Source organism: Pristiophorus japonicus, chromosome 16 (genome assembly GCF_044704955.1).
Source record: "Pristiophorus japonicus isolate sPriJap1 chromosome 16, sPriJap1.hap1, whole genome shotgun sequence".
Taxonomy (NCBI): domain Eukaryota; kingdom Metazoa; phylum Chordata; class Chondrichthyes; family Pristiophoridae; genus Pristiophorus; species Pristiophorus japonicus.
Window position 1 is genome coordinate 18,293,149 of NC_091992.1, and position 16,029 is coordinate 18,309,177.

At 43.1% G+C, this 16,029-nt stretch overlaps 1 protein-coding gene across 3 annotated transcripts in view; it reads right to left on the reverse strand.

Moving 5' to 3' along the window:
• Positions 1–16,029, reverse strand: part of LOC139226368 (nuclear pore membrane glycoprotein 210-like) — a 142,574-nt gene that overhangs the window by 45,099 nt on the left and 81,446 nt on the right. For all 3 annotated transcript variants that reach the window (XM_070857074.1, XM_070857076.1, XM_070857075.1), the window contains 5 exons: positions 13,558–13,690; positions 12,241–12,303; positions 9,796–9,975; positions 9,084–9,164; positions 6,885–7,016 (listed from right to left, as the gene is read on the reverse strand). In XM_070857074.1, the coding sequence (XP_070713175.1) occupies positions 6,885–7,016; positions 9,084–9,164; positions 9,796–9,975; positions 12,241–12,303; positions 13,558–13,690 (589 nt within the window). The remainder of the gene's footprint in view (positions 1–6,884; positions 7,017–9,083; positions 9,165–9,795; positions 9,976–12,240; positions 12,304–13,557; positions 13,691–16,029) is intronic.

The window sequence follows — 16,029 nt, forward strand, 5'->3', positions numbered from 1 at the left end:
TGGGCGAGCCCGATTGTGCCGGTGCTCAAGGCGGATGGGTTGGTCAGGATATGTGGCGATTACAAGGCCACCATCAATCGGGTGTCACTCCAAGACCAGTACCCGCTACCGAGAGCGGAGGACCTCTTTGCGACGCTATCCGGTGGCAAACTTTTTTCAAAATTGGACCTGACCTCAGCTTACATGACCCAGGAGCTGGCGAGTGAGTCGAAGAAGCTGACCACCATCACGACACACAAGGGGTTGTTTGAGTACAACAGATGTCCGTTCGGGATTCGCTCGGCCGCCGCGATCTTCCAACGAAATATGGAAAGCCTCCTCAAGTCGATTCCAGGGACGGTGGTTTTTCAGGACGACATCCTCATTACGGGTTACGATACTGAAGAACACCTCCACAACCTGGAGGAGGTGCTACGCAGACTGGACCGGGTAGGTCTGCGACTGAAAAAGGCGAAGTGCGTCTTCCTAGCTCCAGAGGTAGAATTCCTGGGGATGAGGGTAGCAGCAGACGGGATCAGCCCTACTGCATCCAAGACGGAAGCGATCCAGAGAGCACCCAGACCCAGTAACACGACGGAGCTGCGTTCGTTCCTGGGGCTACTGAACTATTTTGGTAAATTTCTTCCCAAATTGAGCACGCTGCTAGAGCCGCTACACGTGCTCCTACGCAAAGGTCGCGAATGGGTCTGGGGGGACAGCCAGGAAAGGGCTTTTAATACAGCACGCAATTTGTTATGTTCCAACAATCTGTTAACGCTATATGACCCATGTAAGAAACTTGTGTTAACGTGCGATGCGTCGTCCTATGGTGTCGGGTGTGTGTTGCAGCATGTCAATGTCAAGGGTCAGTTACAGCCGGTAGCTTATGCCTCCAGGAGTCCGTCCCAGGCAGAAAGAGGCTACGGGATGGTAGAAAAGGAGACGCTCGCATGTGTATATGCGGTAAAGAAAATGCACCAGTACCTGTTTGGCAGGAAATTTGAGCTGGAGACAGATCACAAACCCTTAACGTCCCTTTTGGCCGACAACAAGGCCATAAATGCAAACGCATCGGCCCGCATACAGAGGTGGGCACTCACGTTAGCCGCCTATGACTACACAATTCGGCACAGACCGGGCACTGAAAACTACGCCGATGCACTCAGCAGGCTCCCACTAGCCACCACTGAGTTTGCTAGTGCTGTTGGGGAGGAGTTAAACTAATATGGCAGGGGGATGGGAACCAATGCAGGGAGATAGAGGGAAACAAAAAGGAGGCAAAAACAAAAGACAGAAAGGAGATGAGGAAAAGTGGAGGGCAGAGAAACCCAAGGCAAAGAACAAAAAGGGCCATTGTACAGCAAAATTCTAAAAGGACAGAGGGTGTTAAAAAAACAAGCCTAAAGGCTTTGTGTCTTAATGCAAGGAGTATCCGCAATAAGGTGGATGAATTAACTGTGCAAATAGATGTTAACAAATATGATGTGATTGGGATTACGGAGACGTGGCTCCAGGATGAGCAGGGCTGGGAACTCAACATCCAGGGGTATTCAACATTCAGGAAGGATAGAATAAAAGGAAAAGGAGGTGGGGTAGCATTGCTGGTTAAGGAGGAGATTAAGGCAATAGTTAGGAAGGACATTAGCTTGGATGATGTGGAATCTATATGGGTAGAGCTGCAGAACACCAAAGGGCAAAAAACGTTAGTGGGAGTTGTGTACAGACCTCCAAACAGTAGTAGTGATGTTGGGGAGGGCATCAAACAGGAAATTAGGGGTGCGTGCAATAAAGGTGCAGCAGTTATAATGGGTGACTTTAATATGCACATAGATTGGGCTAACCAAACTGGAAGCAATACGGTGGAGGAGGATTTTCTGGAGTGCATAAGGGATGGTTTTTTAGACCAATATGTCGAGGAACCAACTAGGGGGGAGGCCATCTTAGACTGGGTGTTATGTAATGAGAAAGGATTAATTAGCAATCTCGTTGTGCGAGGCCCCTTGGAGAAGAGTGACCATAATATGGTGGAATTCTGCATTAGGATGGAGAATGAAACAGTTAATTCAGAGACCATGGTCCAGAACTTAAAGAAGGCTAACTTTGAAGGTATGAGGCGTGAATTGGCTGAGACGGATTGGCGAATGATACTTAAGGGGTTGACTGTGGATGGGCAATGGCAGACATTTAGAGACCGCATGGATGAACGACAACAATTGTACATTCCTGTCTGGCATAGAAATAAAAAAGGGAAGGTGGCTCAACCGTGGCTATCAAGGGAAATCAGGGATAGTATTAAAGCCAAGGAAGTGGCATACAAATTGGCCAGAAATAGCAGCGAACCTGGGGACTGGGAGAAATTTAGAACTCAGCAGAGGAGGACAAAGGGTTTGATTAGGGCAGGGAAAATGGAGTATGAGAAGAAGCTTGCAGGGAACATTAAGACGGATTGCAAAAGTTTCTATAGATATGTAAAGAGAAAAAGGTTAGTAAAGACAAATGTAGGTCCCCTGCAGTCAGAATCAGGGGAAGTCATAACGGGGAACAAAGAAATGGCGGACCAATTGAACAAGTACTTTGGTTCGGTATTCACGAAGGAGGACACGAACAACCTTCCGGTTATAAAAGGGGTCGGGGGGTATAGTAAGGAGGAGGAACTGAGGGAAATCCTTATTAGCCGGGAAATTGTGTTGGGGAAATTGATGGGATTGAAGGCCGATAAATCCCCAGGGCCTGATGGTCTGCATCCCAGAGTACTTAAGGAGGTGGCCTTGGAAATAGTGGATGCGTTGACAGTCATTTTCCAACATTCCATTGACTCTGGATCAGTTCCTATGGAGTGGAGGGTAGCCAATGTAACCCCACTTTTTAAAAAAGGAGGGAGAGAGAAAACAGGGAATTATAGACCGGTCAGCCTGACATCGGTAGTGGGTAAAATGATGGAATCAATTATTAAGGATGTCATAGCAGTGCATTTGGAAAGAGGTGACATGATAGGTCCAAGTCAGCATGGATTTGTGAAAGGGAAATCATGCTTGACAAATCTTCTGGAATTTTTTGAGGATGTTTTCAGTAGAGTGGATAAGGGAGAACCAGTTGATGTGGTATATTTGGACTTTCAGAAGGCGTTCGACAAGGTCCCACACAAGAGATTGATGTGCAAAGTTAGAGCACATGGGATTGGGGGTAGTGTACTGACATGGATTGAGAACTGGTTGTCAGACAGGAAGCAAAGAGTAGGAGTAAATGGGTACTTTTCAGAATGGCAGGCAGTGACTAGTGGGGTACCGCAAGGTTCTGTGCTGGGGCCCCAGCTGTTTACACTGTACATTAATGATTTAGATGAGGGGATTAAATGTAGTATCTCCAAATTTGCGGATGACACTAAGTTGGGTGGCAGTGTGAGCTGCGAGGAGGATGCTGTGAGGCTGCAGAGCGACTTGGATAGGTTAGGTGAGTGGGCAAATGCATGGCAGATGAAGTATAATGTGGATAAATGTGAGGTTATCCACTTTGGTGGTAAAAACAGAGAGACAGACTATTATCTGAATGGTGACAGATTAGGAAAAGGGGAGGTGCAAAGAGACCTGGGTGTCATGGTACATCAGTCATTGAAGGTTGGCATGCAGGTGCAGCAGGCGGTTAAGAAAGCAAATGGCATGTTGGCCTTCATAGCAAGGGGATTTGAGTACAGGGGCAGGGAGGTGTTGCTACAGTTGTACAGGGCATTGGTGAGGCCACACCTGGAGTATTGTGTACAGTTTTGGTCTCCTAACCTGAGGAAGGACATTCTTGCTATTGAGGGAGTGCAGCGAAGGTTCACCAGACTGATTTCCGGGATGGCGGGACTGACCTCTCAAGAAAGACTGGATCAACTGGGCTTGTATTCACTGGGGTTCAGAAGAATGAGAGGGGACCTCATAGAAACATATAAAATTCTGACGGGGTTAGACAGGTTAGATGCAGGAAGAATGTTCCCAATGTTGGGGAAGTCCAGAACCAGGGGTCACAGTCTAAGGATAAGGGGTAAGCCATTTAGGACCAAGATGCGGAGGAACTTCTTCACCCAGAGAGTGGTGAACCTGTGGAATTCTCTACCACAGAAAGTTGTTGAGGCCAATTCACTAAATATATTCAAAAAGGAGTTAGATGAGGTCCTTACTGCTAGGGGGATCAAGGGGTATGGCGAGAAAGCAGGAATGGGGTACTGAAGTTGAATGTTCAGCCATGAACTCATTGAATGGCGGTGCAGGCTAGAAGGGCCGAATGGCCTACTCCTGCACCTATTTTCTATGTTTCTATGTTTCTACCGAGCATGGTGCTGAGATGGTCATGGCTGTTGAAGCTTTCGGAAGCGAAGGCTCACCCGTGACAGCCCGTCAGATTAAAGTCTGGACAAATAGAGACCCGCTATTGTCTCTAGTCAAGAAATGTGTCCTGAATGGGGACTGGGCAGCCACGTACAGGGCATGCCCTGAGAAATTTAAACCATTTCACAGGCGCAAGGATGAACTCTCGATTCAGGCCGATTGCCTACTGTGGGGAAACCGTGTAGTCATGCCCCAGATGGGCAGAGAGGTGTTCATCAGAGAACTCCACAAGGAGCACCCGGGCATTGTCACGATGAAGGCAATTGCCAGGTCACACGTTTGGTGGCCAGGGATAGACGCAGATCTGGAACTTTGTGTTCGCAGGTGCAACACGTGTGCCCAGCTGGGCCATGCGCCCAGGGAAGCCCCCCTTAGCCCCTGGCCATGGCCCGCCAAGCCTTGGTCACGCATCCATGTGGACTACGCAGGTCCTTTCATGGGGAAAATGTTTTTGGTTGTAGTAGACGCCTACTCCAAATGGATCGAGTGTGACATTTTAAATTCAAGCACATCCTCTGCCACGGTAGAAAGTCTACGGGCAATGTTCGCCGCCCACGGTCTACCAGACATCTTGGTCAGCGACAATGGCCCGTGCTTCACAAGCACTGAATTTCAGGACTTCATGGCAGGCAATGGAATTAACCATGTTAGAATGGCACCGTTCAAGCCGGCCTCAAACGGCCAGGCAGAACGAGCAGTGCAGATAATCAAACAGCGGGATGCTCAGATTCCAAGGGGGTTCCCTACAAACCCGCTTATCACGCCTCCTGTTGGCCTATAGATCCCGACCACACTCGCTCACAGGGGTTCCACCCGCAGAACTACTAATGAAAAGGACGCTCAAAACCCGATTATCCCTTATGCACCCCAACATGAAAGAAATTGTTGAGAGCAGGCGCCAGTCACAATATCACTACCATGACAGGAATGCGAGGGCACGATGTATTGATGTAAATGATCCTGTTTTTGTCCTCAACTACGCTGCAGGGCCCAAATGGCTCGCAGGCACCGTGGTTGCCAAAGAGAGAAATAGGATTCTGGTAGTTAAACTTACCAATGGACAAATCTGCCGCATACATGTGGATCAAACAAAAAGGAGGTTCAGCAACCCCATAGAAGAAGCAGAGGAAGAACACGATATAGAGTTCACTCCACCACAGGTGAAAGAACACCGGAACCAAAGGGAGGAGAGCCCAGTCACTGTGGGCAGTCTGGACAGGCCTGAGGCACTGCAAACAGCAGACATTCAGGCCAGCGCCCAACAACCGGAGCCCCAACTCAGGCGCTCTACAAGGGAGCATAAACCACCAGAGAGACTCAACCTGTGATCCCAATAAGACTTTGGGGGGGGAGGTGATGTCATGTATTCAACCAGCATTGTAACCCATGTATAAACTGACCTAAGTTGTACACCGTGAGAACACTGACCACTAGGTGGGAGACACTCCTAACCTGGACCTTCAGGTATAAAAGGGGAAGCTCCACCCACCTTCATCACTTGAGTGCTAAGGAATAAAGGACAGGTCACAGACTGACCTTCTCTCAAGCATGGGCCTCGTGTGCATTTATACTGTGTAGTAAGGACGTATCAGTAACATTACAGAAAATGGCATTTCTTTTAAAAAGAACTTGTATTTATATAGTGCCTTTCATATCCTTGGGACATGCCAAAGTGCTTCGTGGTCATTGAAGTGCTTATGAACTGTAGTTGCTGTTGTAATGTAGGCAAACAACAATTTTAAGACAATACTTTAAGATCATTTTTTAAATACAAGCCAGGGATGAAAATGTCCCACTTGAAAGCAATAGTCGGTTAAGAGAATGTTTAAGTTTTGCCTATTAGTAGAACCAAACATTATCACCACAATTTATTGTGTTCAGTACTGAGAAGTATAGGTTTAAACAGTAAAAAAAAAACTGGGAGCAGCAGAGTGATGCGCCACATTAGTGATCCAATGCATGACTCTTGATTCCAATTTCCTGTATGATGAATTTCCAATCAAAAAAGCACCAAAGGGCAGGGTTTTCCCCAACGGCAGGGAACTTTGGAGAAAGAGTTACCCCAAGCTGCTCTTCTGCATGCCCAAGTATCTAGTCTATTAGCAAAGGTCTTCATGCAGGTCGCTTGTCTCTCCAGTCTGGGACATAGTACTTGGCCCAATAAAGTCTTGAATGGGAGGAAATTAAATATATTTATAAATGAGGGAAAGCTAAGTAAAAACTGTCACCAAGGACAGAGGATAAGACTACATTATTACAATGCCCAGTTATATTACAGATGAGTATTACAAATATTCTCTCTCTCTTTCTACTGCTGTTAGCTTCTATATTAAGGATAGTTAAATATCCAGGTATCTTACGTCAGCAAAAAACAATCTGTACAAATAAAGACAATCTTAAATATTTTAGAACGGAGTTGCTATTTGAGGCACCAGAATATTGGCTTTTATGATTTGTTATAAATACTAAATAACAGTATTACTTAATTGATCATCTGAGCCAGAACCTTTGTTTTATAAGTGAGGAAATGCCAATTACCTCGGAATGTCTGGAGACAAGTTCAATGACCTCCCGCTTTGTTGTTGTCCAGTGAAATGTGAGACCCGGTACTGCATTACCGAAGGAAAATGGAGTCTGGCAACTTGTGACCCCTATCGCATACACTGGCATCTGTAAAATTTAAATGTGTCACATTTTACAACCTATGTATCAAACTATGTTAAGAATAAGGATTCAGACATTCATCCAGTTAGCGAGTTATCCCTCATGATAATGAACAAAGAACTGATTTTGTAATAAATGTGAAGTCAAGTGTTTAAAATTTAAAGAACAAATAAATCTTATCACAATATTTTTATCAAAATATTATTAAGACATTGCTGACCAAAACACAGAATAGCTTTATACTTATTCAGTGTTCTCCTGTTAAATTATGCATTGGTTGAGGAAAATTACAAAATGACTCCGAGTAATATAAAATATTAAGCAATCTATCTAACTGTGAATTATTCTGATAAAAAAATGCAGTTTTCTTTACGATCTGTCTCTTCATGTTACTGATTCATTATAATGGCCAAATTCCAACTTAACAATTGTATCAGTGAATGGGAACTTAACAGCAAACTACATTTTATTATTTAACACTGGAAGAAGGATAATTAATATATATTGGATCCAAATTTCCTTGCTATTTTTAGCGGGATTGGGGTGTATGGTGGTAGGGAACCTTTTATGTGAGCACATTTTGAGGGCGGTTTTCCAACCAGTTTTGGCTCCAAGGAAATTTATGGCAGAGGTAATGGTGGTCACTTCCCTCACCCACCCCTTTTGTTGTAGCTACATGCAAATTGAATGATACTGACGGGATGCTGTTATACATTCAAATTTCAGTCACCGCTACTCCCACTGGACAGTGTGTAAGGAACACATGTATACATGAGGTGTACGGAGTTGTCAGGATCAGCTGATCCTGGTGGAAGAGCTTGTTTTAAAGAGCTCTTAGCCTGGAGAACTTTAGCTCAGCGCTTGCCCAATTGAATTGCAATTTTATTTTGTGCGGAAATTTACAGAGGTTTATTATAAATTGCAAGAGTGAGGGAAACACTGGCGACCCACATATTTTGTTCCCCTCACCCCCAATATAGTTCACAAAATAAATGGTGGAACTCAAAATGGAAAAGGATCCTGGTCTGAGGGTATGTCTCCTGGAATCTCGAGAGAAGTCAGAAAGGAAATAACAGAGGCTCTAACCACAATCTTTCAAACATCCTTGGATATGGTTGCTGTACCACATGATTGTAGGATTGCCACTGTAACACCTCTGTTCAAGAAGGTAGCAAGGGGAAAAAAATCAGCTAACTATAGATCAGTCAGCCTAGTGGCTCAACTTCTAAAGGTCGTAATATGGGATAAATGTAATAGTTACTTACAAAGACATGGGCTAACTGAGGACAGCTGGCACATATTTGCAAAACACAAGTGGCGGCTGACAAATTTAATAGAGCTCTGAGTAAATAATGGAGTGCACTGATAAAGAAAATGCATTGGTGTTGTGTTTATAGATTTTTAAAAGGTATTTAATAAGGTACCACATAGGAAATTTGTTGGTATAATTAAGAGGCATGTTATTAAAGGGAATATTGTAGCTTGCAAAGAATTTGGCTAAAGGACAGAATCAGAGTAGTGGTTAATGGATTTTTTTTTTGATTGGAGAGCTGTAAACAGTGGTATCTCCGAGGGGTCACTGGTAGAATCATTGCTCTTCTTTATATATATATATATATATATATGCAAATGATCTAGACTCAGATATAGGGGGCACAATATCAAAATTTGCAGACAACAAATAAAATAGCGAATGTGAAGACGATTGTAAACAACTTCAGAATGACACTGATAGATCAGTAGTTTGAGCAGCTAGATGTCAGATGCATCATAATGTGAGATTTTGGGAGGAAGAATAAGGAGATGAAATATACATTAAAAGATAAAATCTTAAAAAGGAGAAGCTGCGGGAGTCTGGGAGTTTCAGGTACACAAATCTTTAAATGTAGGAAGGCATGTTGATAAAGCTATAAAAACATATTGGATCCTAAGTTTGATAACTAGGAGTACAAAGTACAAATCACTTCTGCTTTGAGTCTTTGTTATAAAACTGCAAGTTACTTAAAATGCCATATAATTTACAACGCTGATCCTGATCTACATGTAAATGTACTAAAAGATTACACACTATACCTGAGTTCCAGTCCTCAATCTAGTTACTGGAGCATGGATTTTTATTCCTTTTAGCCGAATCACTTCTACAGTCACTTCATCCTTTTGTCAAAGCATAAAACTCTAGTTACTCATAAGAGTCAATCTCACGTTTGTGTAGCCCTTTCGAAACTGCTGATTAATCTATGCAGCTTTTCAGTAGGCACACATCCCAGCCTTCTCAAAATAATGCTTGTACACTATTTAAAAAGCAAACAAGCCAGTACATTAAATTGGCACAGAAAAACTACTGAGATGTACCAGTGACATTCTTGCAATCACTGAAGGGAAGACCACAATAATAGGAAACCGTTTTATTGCGAGGTAAATATAAAAAGGTATAATTTCACTCAAAGAAATAATAAAATTATTTAAAATTGTACTTATTTTTGTTATAAGCTGAAAAATACACCAAAACACTGAACAATGTTTCACGGACACAAATTAGATCATCTTTCTACAAACTACTGATTATTTTCTTGGTAGTGCTGTACAAAATCAAACGCAGACCTTCCAGTGACAGGTAAAAATAAACGTGACTCATTTGTTTTTGATTGGGAAAAATTACAACAAGCCATCTGATGCATAAAACAAACAGATAATCCTCATTACTCATATAGGAGCCAAATTAAAGCTGGCTCTTTGGATAGAAATGTAATTTATAGCAAACTCAATGACAAAGTAGTAGCATTACCTGAGAGAAAACAACGACTCTTCCTGTATCATCATCGACTGCCTGGACAATACCAGTCACTTTTGCTGTTCCCACCATCAAGGCAGTCAGTTGTCCTAATGCATTTACCTTAGCAATAGTGTTATTATTAATAGAGAAATAAATATTTGACTGTGGTTGTGGACCACCTTCAGACATCACCTGCAATCAATTGCAACAGATAGATTGGAAACTGCTCAGTTTCTCTATAGGACAAAACTTGCAATCAACAGTGTTAAAATAAAACTTTTGCTTTAATACTTTTTTTTAAGTTCTTTTTCTCAGGTATCTTCCCAACAGCATTAGCTTACTGTTTCTCAAATATGCAATAGACTCTGAGAAGTGCACATGTAAAGAACATTAGAGTTTAAGGAATACAAGAGCCAAATTCTCACAGGTTTTCTTTTTGCTCTTCATATATTTATTTTTCTCCCCATCTTTAAATCTTGTTGACAACACATCCATTTTCAGTCCATTTGGAGGCAGCAGAATTGCTCCCAGACCTCTGCCATTCTTGATTTTTACTCTGATTTCCCATCCCTCTGTGTAAGTGACCAGCTTCCATGTAGTGCTGCTCCCTGATGGCACAAGATTAGAAATATATGCAGACGTGGGCATGAATCCATGTTCTGCTGCTCCTTAGATCGCTGCCATTTTTTGTTTTATTAAAGTAGTACACTAGGTGAAACAAAGGATACCTTTCCCCATCTGTATGTTCCGTACACATATCAGAAACTCTTTAATAAATGCTGATATCTTTTCATATACAAATATATGAAAATTAAATATTCTTCCCTTCTGAGCAAATCTGGAAATATAATTCTACTCTTGGTTTGATAAATTGTACTTTACTGATTTAAATAATGGATGTTGTTCTACTATAGGACATCACTTTATAGCACAGACAACAACAGCGTTGTATACAATTAGCAATCAACAAATGAGTTACGATTTTGCTAACGATGGTTAGAAAAATAAATTTGTAGACATTTTCCACAGCTATGAAAATATTACCTATAGCCACCCCAGTAGTTCAGTAGTTAACATGCTTACTTCATAATTGTATGTTCTGTCCCAGAACACTAATAATGAGTTTTTCTGGGTCTTAGCTGCATTCTAATTTGAACTACCACTTTAGAAAAAGCATTTTATGATAATGAAGAAGTTATAGTGAATGATAAGTTACAGTTCACTAACCAACAGAATGCATGGGAGGACCAAAGGTCACCTTGAAGCACTTTGGACCATCCTGAGACACTTGCACGATATCAATGCAAGTTCTTCCTTTCTTTCGCTGCCAGCCCATTCCAGCTATTTCAATTATTATCTGTAATTTACTCAATGACCAAATGGAGGTCAGCCAAACTATTGTCCTTGTGACTCCAAGCAGATATAAAGCATAGTTCTTAACCCATTAACATCAGTTTCCTCATTTAACAAAACAAAAAATAGGGCCAGTGCAGGGAAATGGTGCGGACATAATGCTAGTTTTTCCAGAACATGTTTTTAACATTTTATGTAATTCCCAAAGTACATCCCATCCTCACCATCAGGCTCTCAATTATATCATCATGAGGGAGAAATTGGCTTCCTTTGCGCCTCTTGTTAACGCCTCTGGGGTGCAATAACGGGACTCGAACGGCTTTCCGACTGGGTTCAGCAAAAGTACCGACACCCGCAAACTTCCCTTGCAGGTTAGCGCTGATGGTAAACCATAACACCATGATCTCCTGTGTCCCGGAGAGCGTGACGTTATCCAGTGCTATATTTGCTTCTGCCTCCTGCAGCATCGACGGGCGTCAACAATGGCAGTTGCAGGAGGCGCGAGAAATCTGCCGGCTGCTTGGAAAGTGGTAGCTAAAGGGATTGGAGGGAGGCCAAAAAAGAAGTCAACCTCGCTGCTGGTTTTTGAATTTTTCTACTGCCGTTAAGAGTGCTTGGGGCTGATCATTGCTGATTGCAGGTGCTGTCGCCGAGCAGTCGATTCGTTACCAGGCAGTACCCTCAGCAATGGCCCTTCCCTTTAAGGGAGGGAAGGAACCTGTGAGTCCGGCAGCACTGCACTGGACATTATGCAGCTCTCTATGCTACCGCCCCTCTTGCCTGGTTTAGTGCTCCAAGGGAAGTGGTAGCGCTTGATTTAGCACTCCACTTCCCTCGTGGAGCGTTAAACAAGAAGTTCGCATCCACTGGCATTGGGTAGTGCCCGGCAGTACGTTTGCACTCCCGCAAAGATTATCACCCCAAAAGAGGCGCTATGCAATTTCTAGCCATTTATCTATTATAAATGTATATTAGCTCCTGATCCTTTGCATGTTATATCTTATGCTAAAGTTCAGAAAATGTTTAGCTCCATGTCACAGCAGGGTGTTCATAAATCCTATATTCATGCAAGAAGTGTGTATGAATTTAGTTGTGTCTGCTAACCTGTATCATACCACCAATGATCAACGTCACTTTCCGTGGGATTAGTCTAAAAGGTGGGAATACCTGAAGCCAATGCAAATTGCAGGTTAGTATCACATGAGCAATTTATTACAAAGCTTTGTTCATCTTCTAATTTTTACACACAAAAATTGCACGTATATATATTATTGTATCACTGATTTAGGAAGCAACATGGCTCTATGGTTCTAAGAACAAAGGGACAATTGTCAAATAATTGATGTCGTCACAACACTGAATATGGCATGAAACTGTCACAAATCAATAGTACAGCAAAAGCCTATCCTGATCTGTCTTAGAATTAACTATTTAAAAAATCTTGGCAATTGTCCTTTTCCATGTACTATTTTAATCAACATTTGGGCAAAATATTTTATTTTTCCAATAATAGTATACTGCCTGTGTGACAAATGCAATTTTCTTCAGGCAACCAGAATATCCTCATTAGCTCCAAAACTGGTTCCTCCTTAGAAATACTTTGGGTTGGAATCCCCTGAAACTGCTCATAGAAGGTTGGGGTGGGAGATCTGCCTGCTGTGACCCCAGCCCAGTTTTCTCCCTGGGGCCTGTTTAATTATGCAAGGCAGCAAAATTTCTGCCAAAAGGGAACCCACTGCTTGCAAAGAGGTAAATGTGACCAGTGCTGCAAAATACCTCTTGCACTACCAGAAGAGACAAGAGATGCTATTAAAGGGGCAGGAGAACCTCGCAGATTCATTTTTAAATTCTGCCCAATGCTCCCTAGTAACCATGGGATCTCTGAAAAGAGGTAAGGCGGCCTTGAGATGGAGAGGAACCCACTACTAAAGCTCCATTCCTTCAACATGCTATTCAGCAAGATTGCCACTGGTGTCCCAGGGTATACGACCAACGCCCCTCCTGGCAGGGGAATTGAGGGGTGGGTCGGATCCCGCTTCCCAGCATAATTTACATTACATTGGGCAGTGAAGCTGGCAGTTTTCAATACCAGCAGAGGAAGAATCTAAGTGGGGTGGTAGGTCTCCTAGCCCCATTTCCCCATTATTTCCACTGCTATTCCATCCAACTTGGGGCGGCATAGTGGAGGAAAATCCATGCCTTTCTCTTCAGAAGTAAGGTTTGCTACATTACCACAAGCAACACCTTCGACATAGGCTCCGCTACTTTGCTGTTCAGGGAAATTGTTATTCTGTTGAAACTGTACAAAACATTCTCAGGGTAACCAAATCCATTATTGTTTGCACTGTGGCTAAGCTAGACATATACAGTGATGCCAATGCTAGCTAACTGGTATCCATGAGAACAAAAAAAGGCACTCACTTCTATCTGACGTGGAGCAGAGCTCAGCTTTCGGCCATTTTTGTCCGTGACAGTTGCCACAAGAGTGGTTTGCCCCAAAGCCACAGCTCTCATTATGTAACTCGCAGCACGTCTATCCAAGTCAGAAATTGCTCTGAAAATTAAAATGTTTATGAAGATGTGATTTGCAACATATTCCACCACCTCCCCAGAATTTCTACTAGCAGGATGTTCACCACCCAACATTCTTCTTCAGCTTGGACAATTTGAGAGTATGGATCTCTCCACAACTACTGTCAGCGCAACTGACTTTAAATAGTGTCAAAGGCACGCAAGATTCCCAACCTAAGAAAATCAGTTGATTTGCTGGTTCGACAGAAAGCAATGCTTATTCTCTCCTGTGTTGACATGAATGACACCCTTGCAACAGATTGCTAGTTGAGGCATGTGCACATTTACTCAGCTTCCTAAAATTCCATGTAAATTGTCAACATTTATAAAGTAGCGCAGTAGTTTGCAAACTTTTTCAGGTTGGTCCCACCCAAAAAGTCTCATTACATTGCACCTTATAAGCTTTGCAGAAAAGTATGTCCATCAACCACACATTTCAATCGAGAGCAGGCCGCCCACAATCTCAGTATGCACAGCCGATAGACAACGCTCCCCACTGGCAGTATGAATTCAGAAAATTACCCCAATATTGTTATAATTCTTTTCTTTAGATCTGCGTTTTCTTCTCAGCCTTATCCTTTATTTCTGTTTCTCTTGTTTCACTTCCATAGAAAACATAGAAAATAGGTGCAGGAGTAGGCCATTCAACCCTTCTAGCCTGCACCGCCATTCAATGAGTTCATGGCTGAACATGAAACTTCAGTACCCCCTTCCTGCTTTCACGCCATACCCCTTGATCCCCCGAGTAGTAAGGACTTCATCTAACTCCCTTTTGAATATATTTAGTGAATTGGCCTCAACTACTTTCTGTGGTAGAGAATTCCACAGGTTCACCACTCTCTGGGTGAAGAAGTTTCTCCTTATCTCGGTCCTAAATGGCTTACCCCTTATCCTTAGACTGTGACCCCTGGTTCTGGACTTCCCCAACATTGGGAACATTCTTCCTGCATCCAACCTGTCCAAACCCGTCAGAATTTTAAACGTTTCTATAAGGTCCCCTCTCACTCTTCTGAACTCCAGTGAATACAAGCCCAGTTGATCCAGTCTTTCTTGATAGGTCAGTCCCACCATCCCGGGAATCAGTCTGGTGAATCTTCGCTGCACTCCCTCAATAGCAAGAATGTCCTTCCTCAAGTTAGGAGACCAAAACTGTACACAATACTCCAGGTGTGGCCTCACCAAGGCCCTGTACAACTGTAGCAACACCTCCCTGCCCCTGTACTCAAATCCCCTCGCTATGAAGGCCAACATGCCATTTGCTTTCTTAACCGCCTGCTGTACCTGCATGCCAACCTTCAATGACTGATGTACCATGACACCCAGGTCTCGTTGCACCTTCCCTTTTCCTAATCTGTCACCATTCAGATAATAGTCTGTCTCTCTGTTTTTACCACCAAAGTGGATAACCTCACATTTATCCACATTATACTTCATCTGCCACGCATTTGCCCACTCACCTAACCTATCCAAGTCACTCTGCAGCCTCATAGCATCCTCCTCGCAGCTCACACTGCCACCCAACTTAGTGTCATCCGCAAATTTGGAGATACTACATTTAATCCCCTCGTCTAAATCATTAATGTACAATGTAAACAACTGGGGCCCCAGCACAGAACCCTGCGGTACCCCACTAGTCACTGCCTGCCATTCCGAAAAGTACCCATTTACTCCTACTCTTTGCTTCCTGTCTGACAACCAGTTCTCAATCCACGTCAGCACACTACCCCCAATCCCATGTGCTTTAACTTTGCACATTAATCTCCTGTGTGGGACCTTGTCGAAAGCCTTCTGAAAGTCCAAATATACCACATCAACTGGTACTCCTTTGTCCACTTTATTGGAAACATCCTCAAAAAATTCCAGAAGATTTGTCAAGCATGATCTCCCTTTCACAAATCCATGCTGACTTGGACCTATCATGTCACCATTTTCCAAATGCGCTGCTATGACATCCTTAATAATTGATTCCATCATTTTACCCACTACTGAGGTCAGGCTGACCGGTCTATAATTCCCTGCTTTCTCTCTCCCTCCTTTTTTAAAAAGTGGGGTTACATTGGCTACCATCCACTCGATAGGAACTGATTCAGAGTCTATGGAATGTTGGAAAATGACTGTCAATGCATCCGCTATTTCCAAGGCCACCTCCTTAAGTACTCTGGGATGTAGTCCATCAGGCCCTGGGGATTTATCGGCCTTCAATCCCATCAATTTCCCCAATTTCCATTTCTCTATCTCACCTTTTTCACTTCTATTTTCCTGTCTTGCTCCCCTTCAATGCTTCTTTCTCTCACTTTTCACTTATGTTTCTCCTGTTTTTGC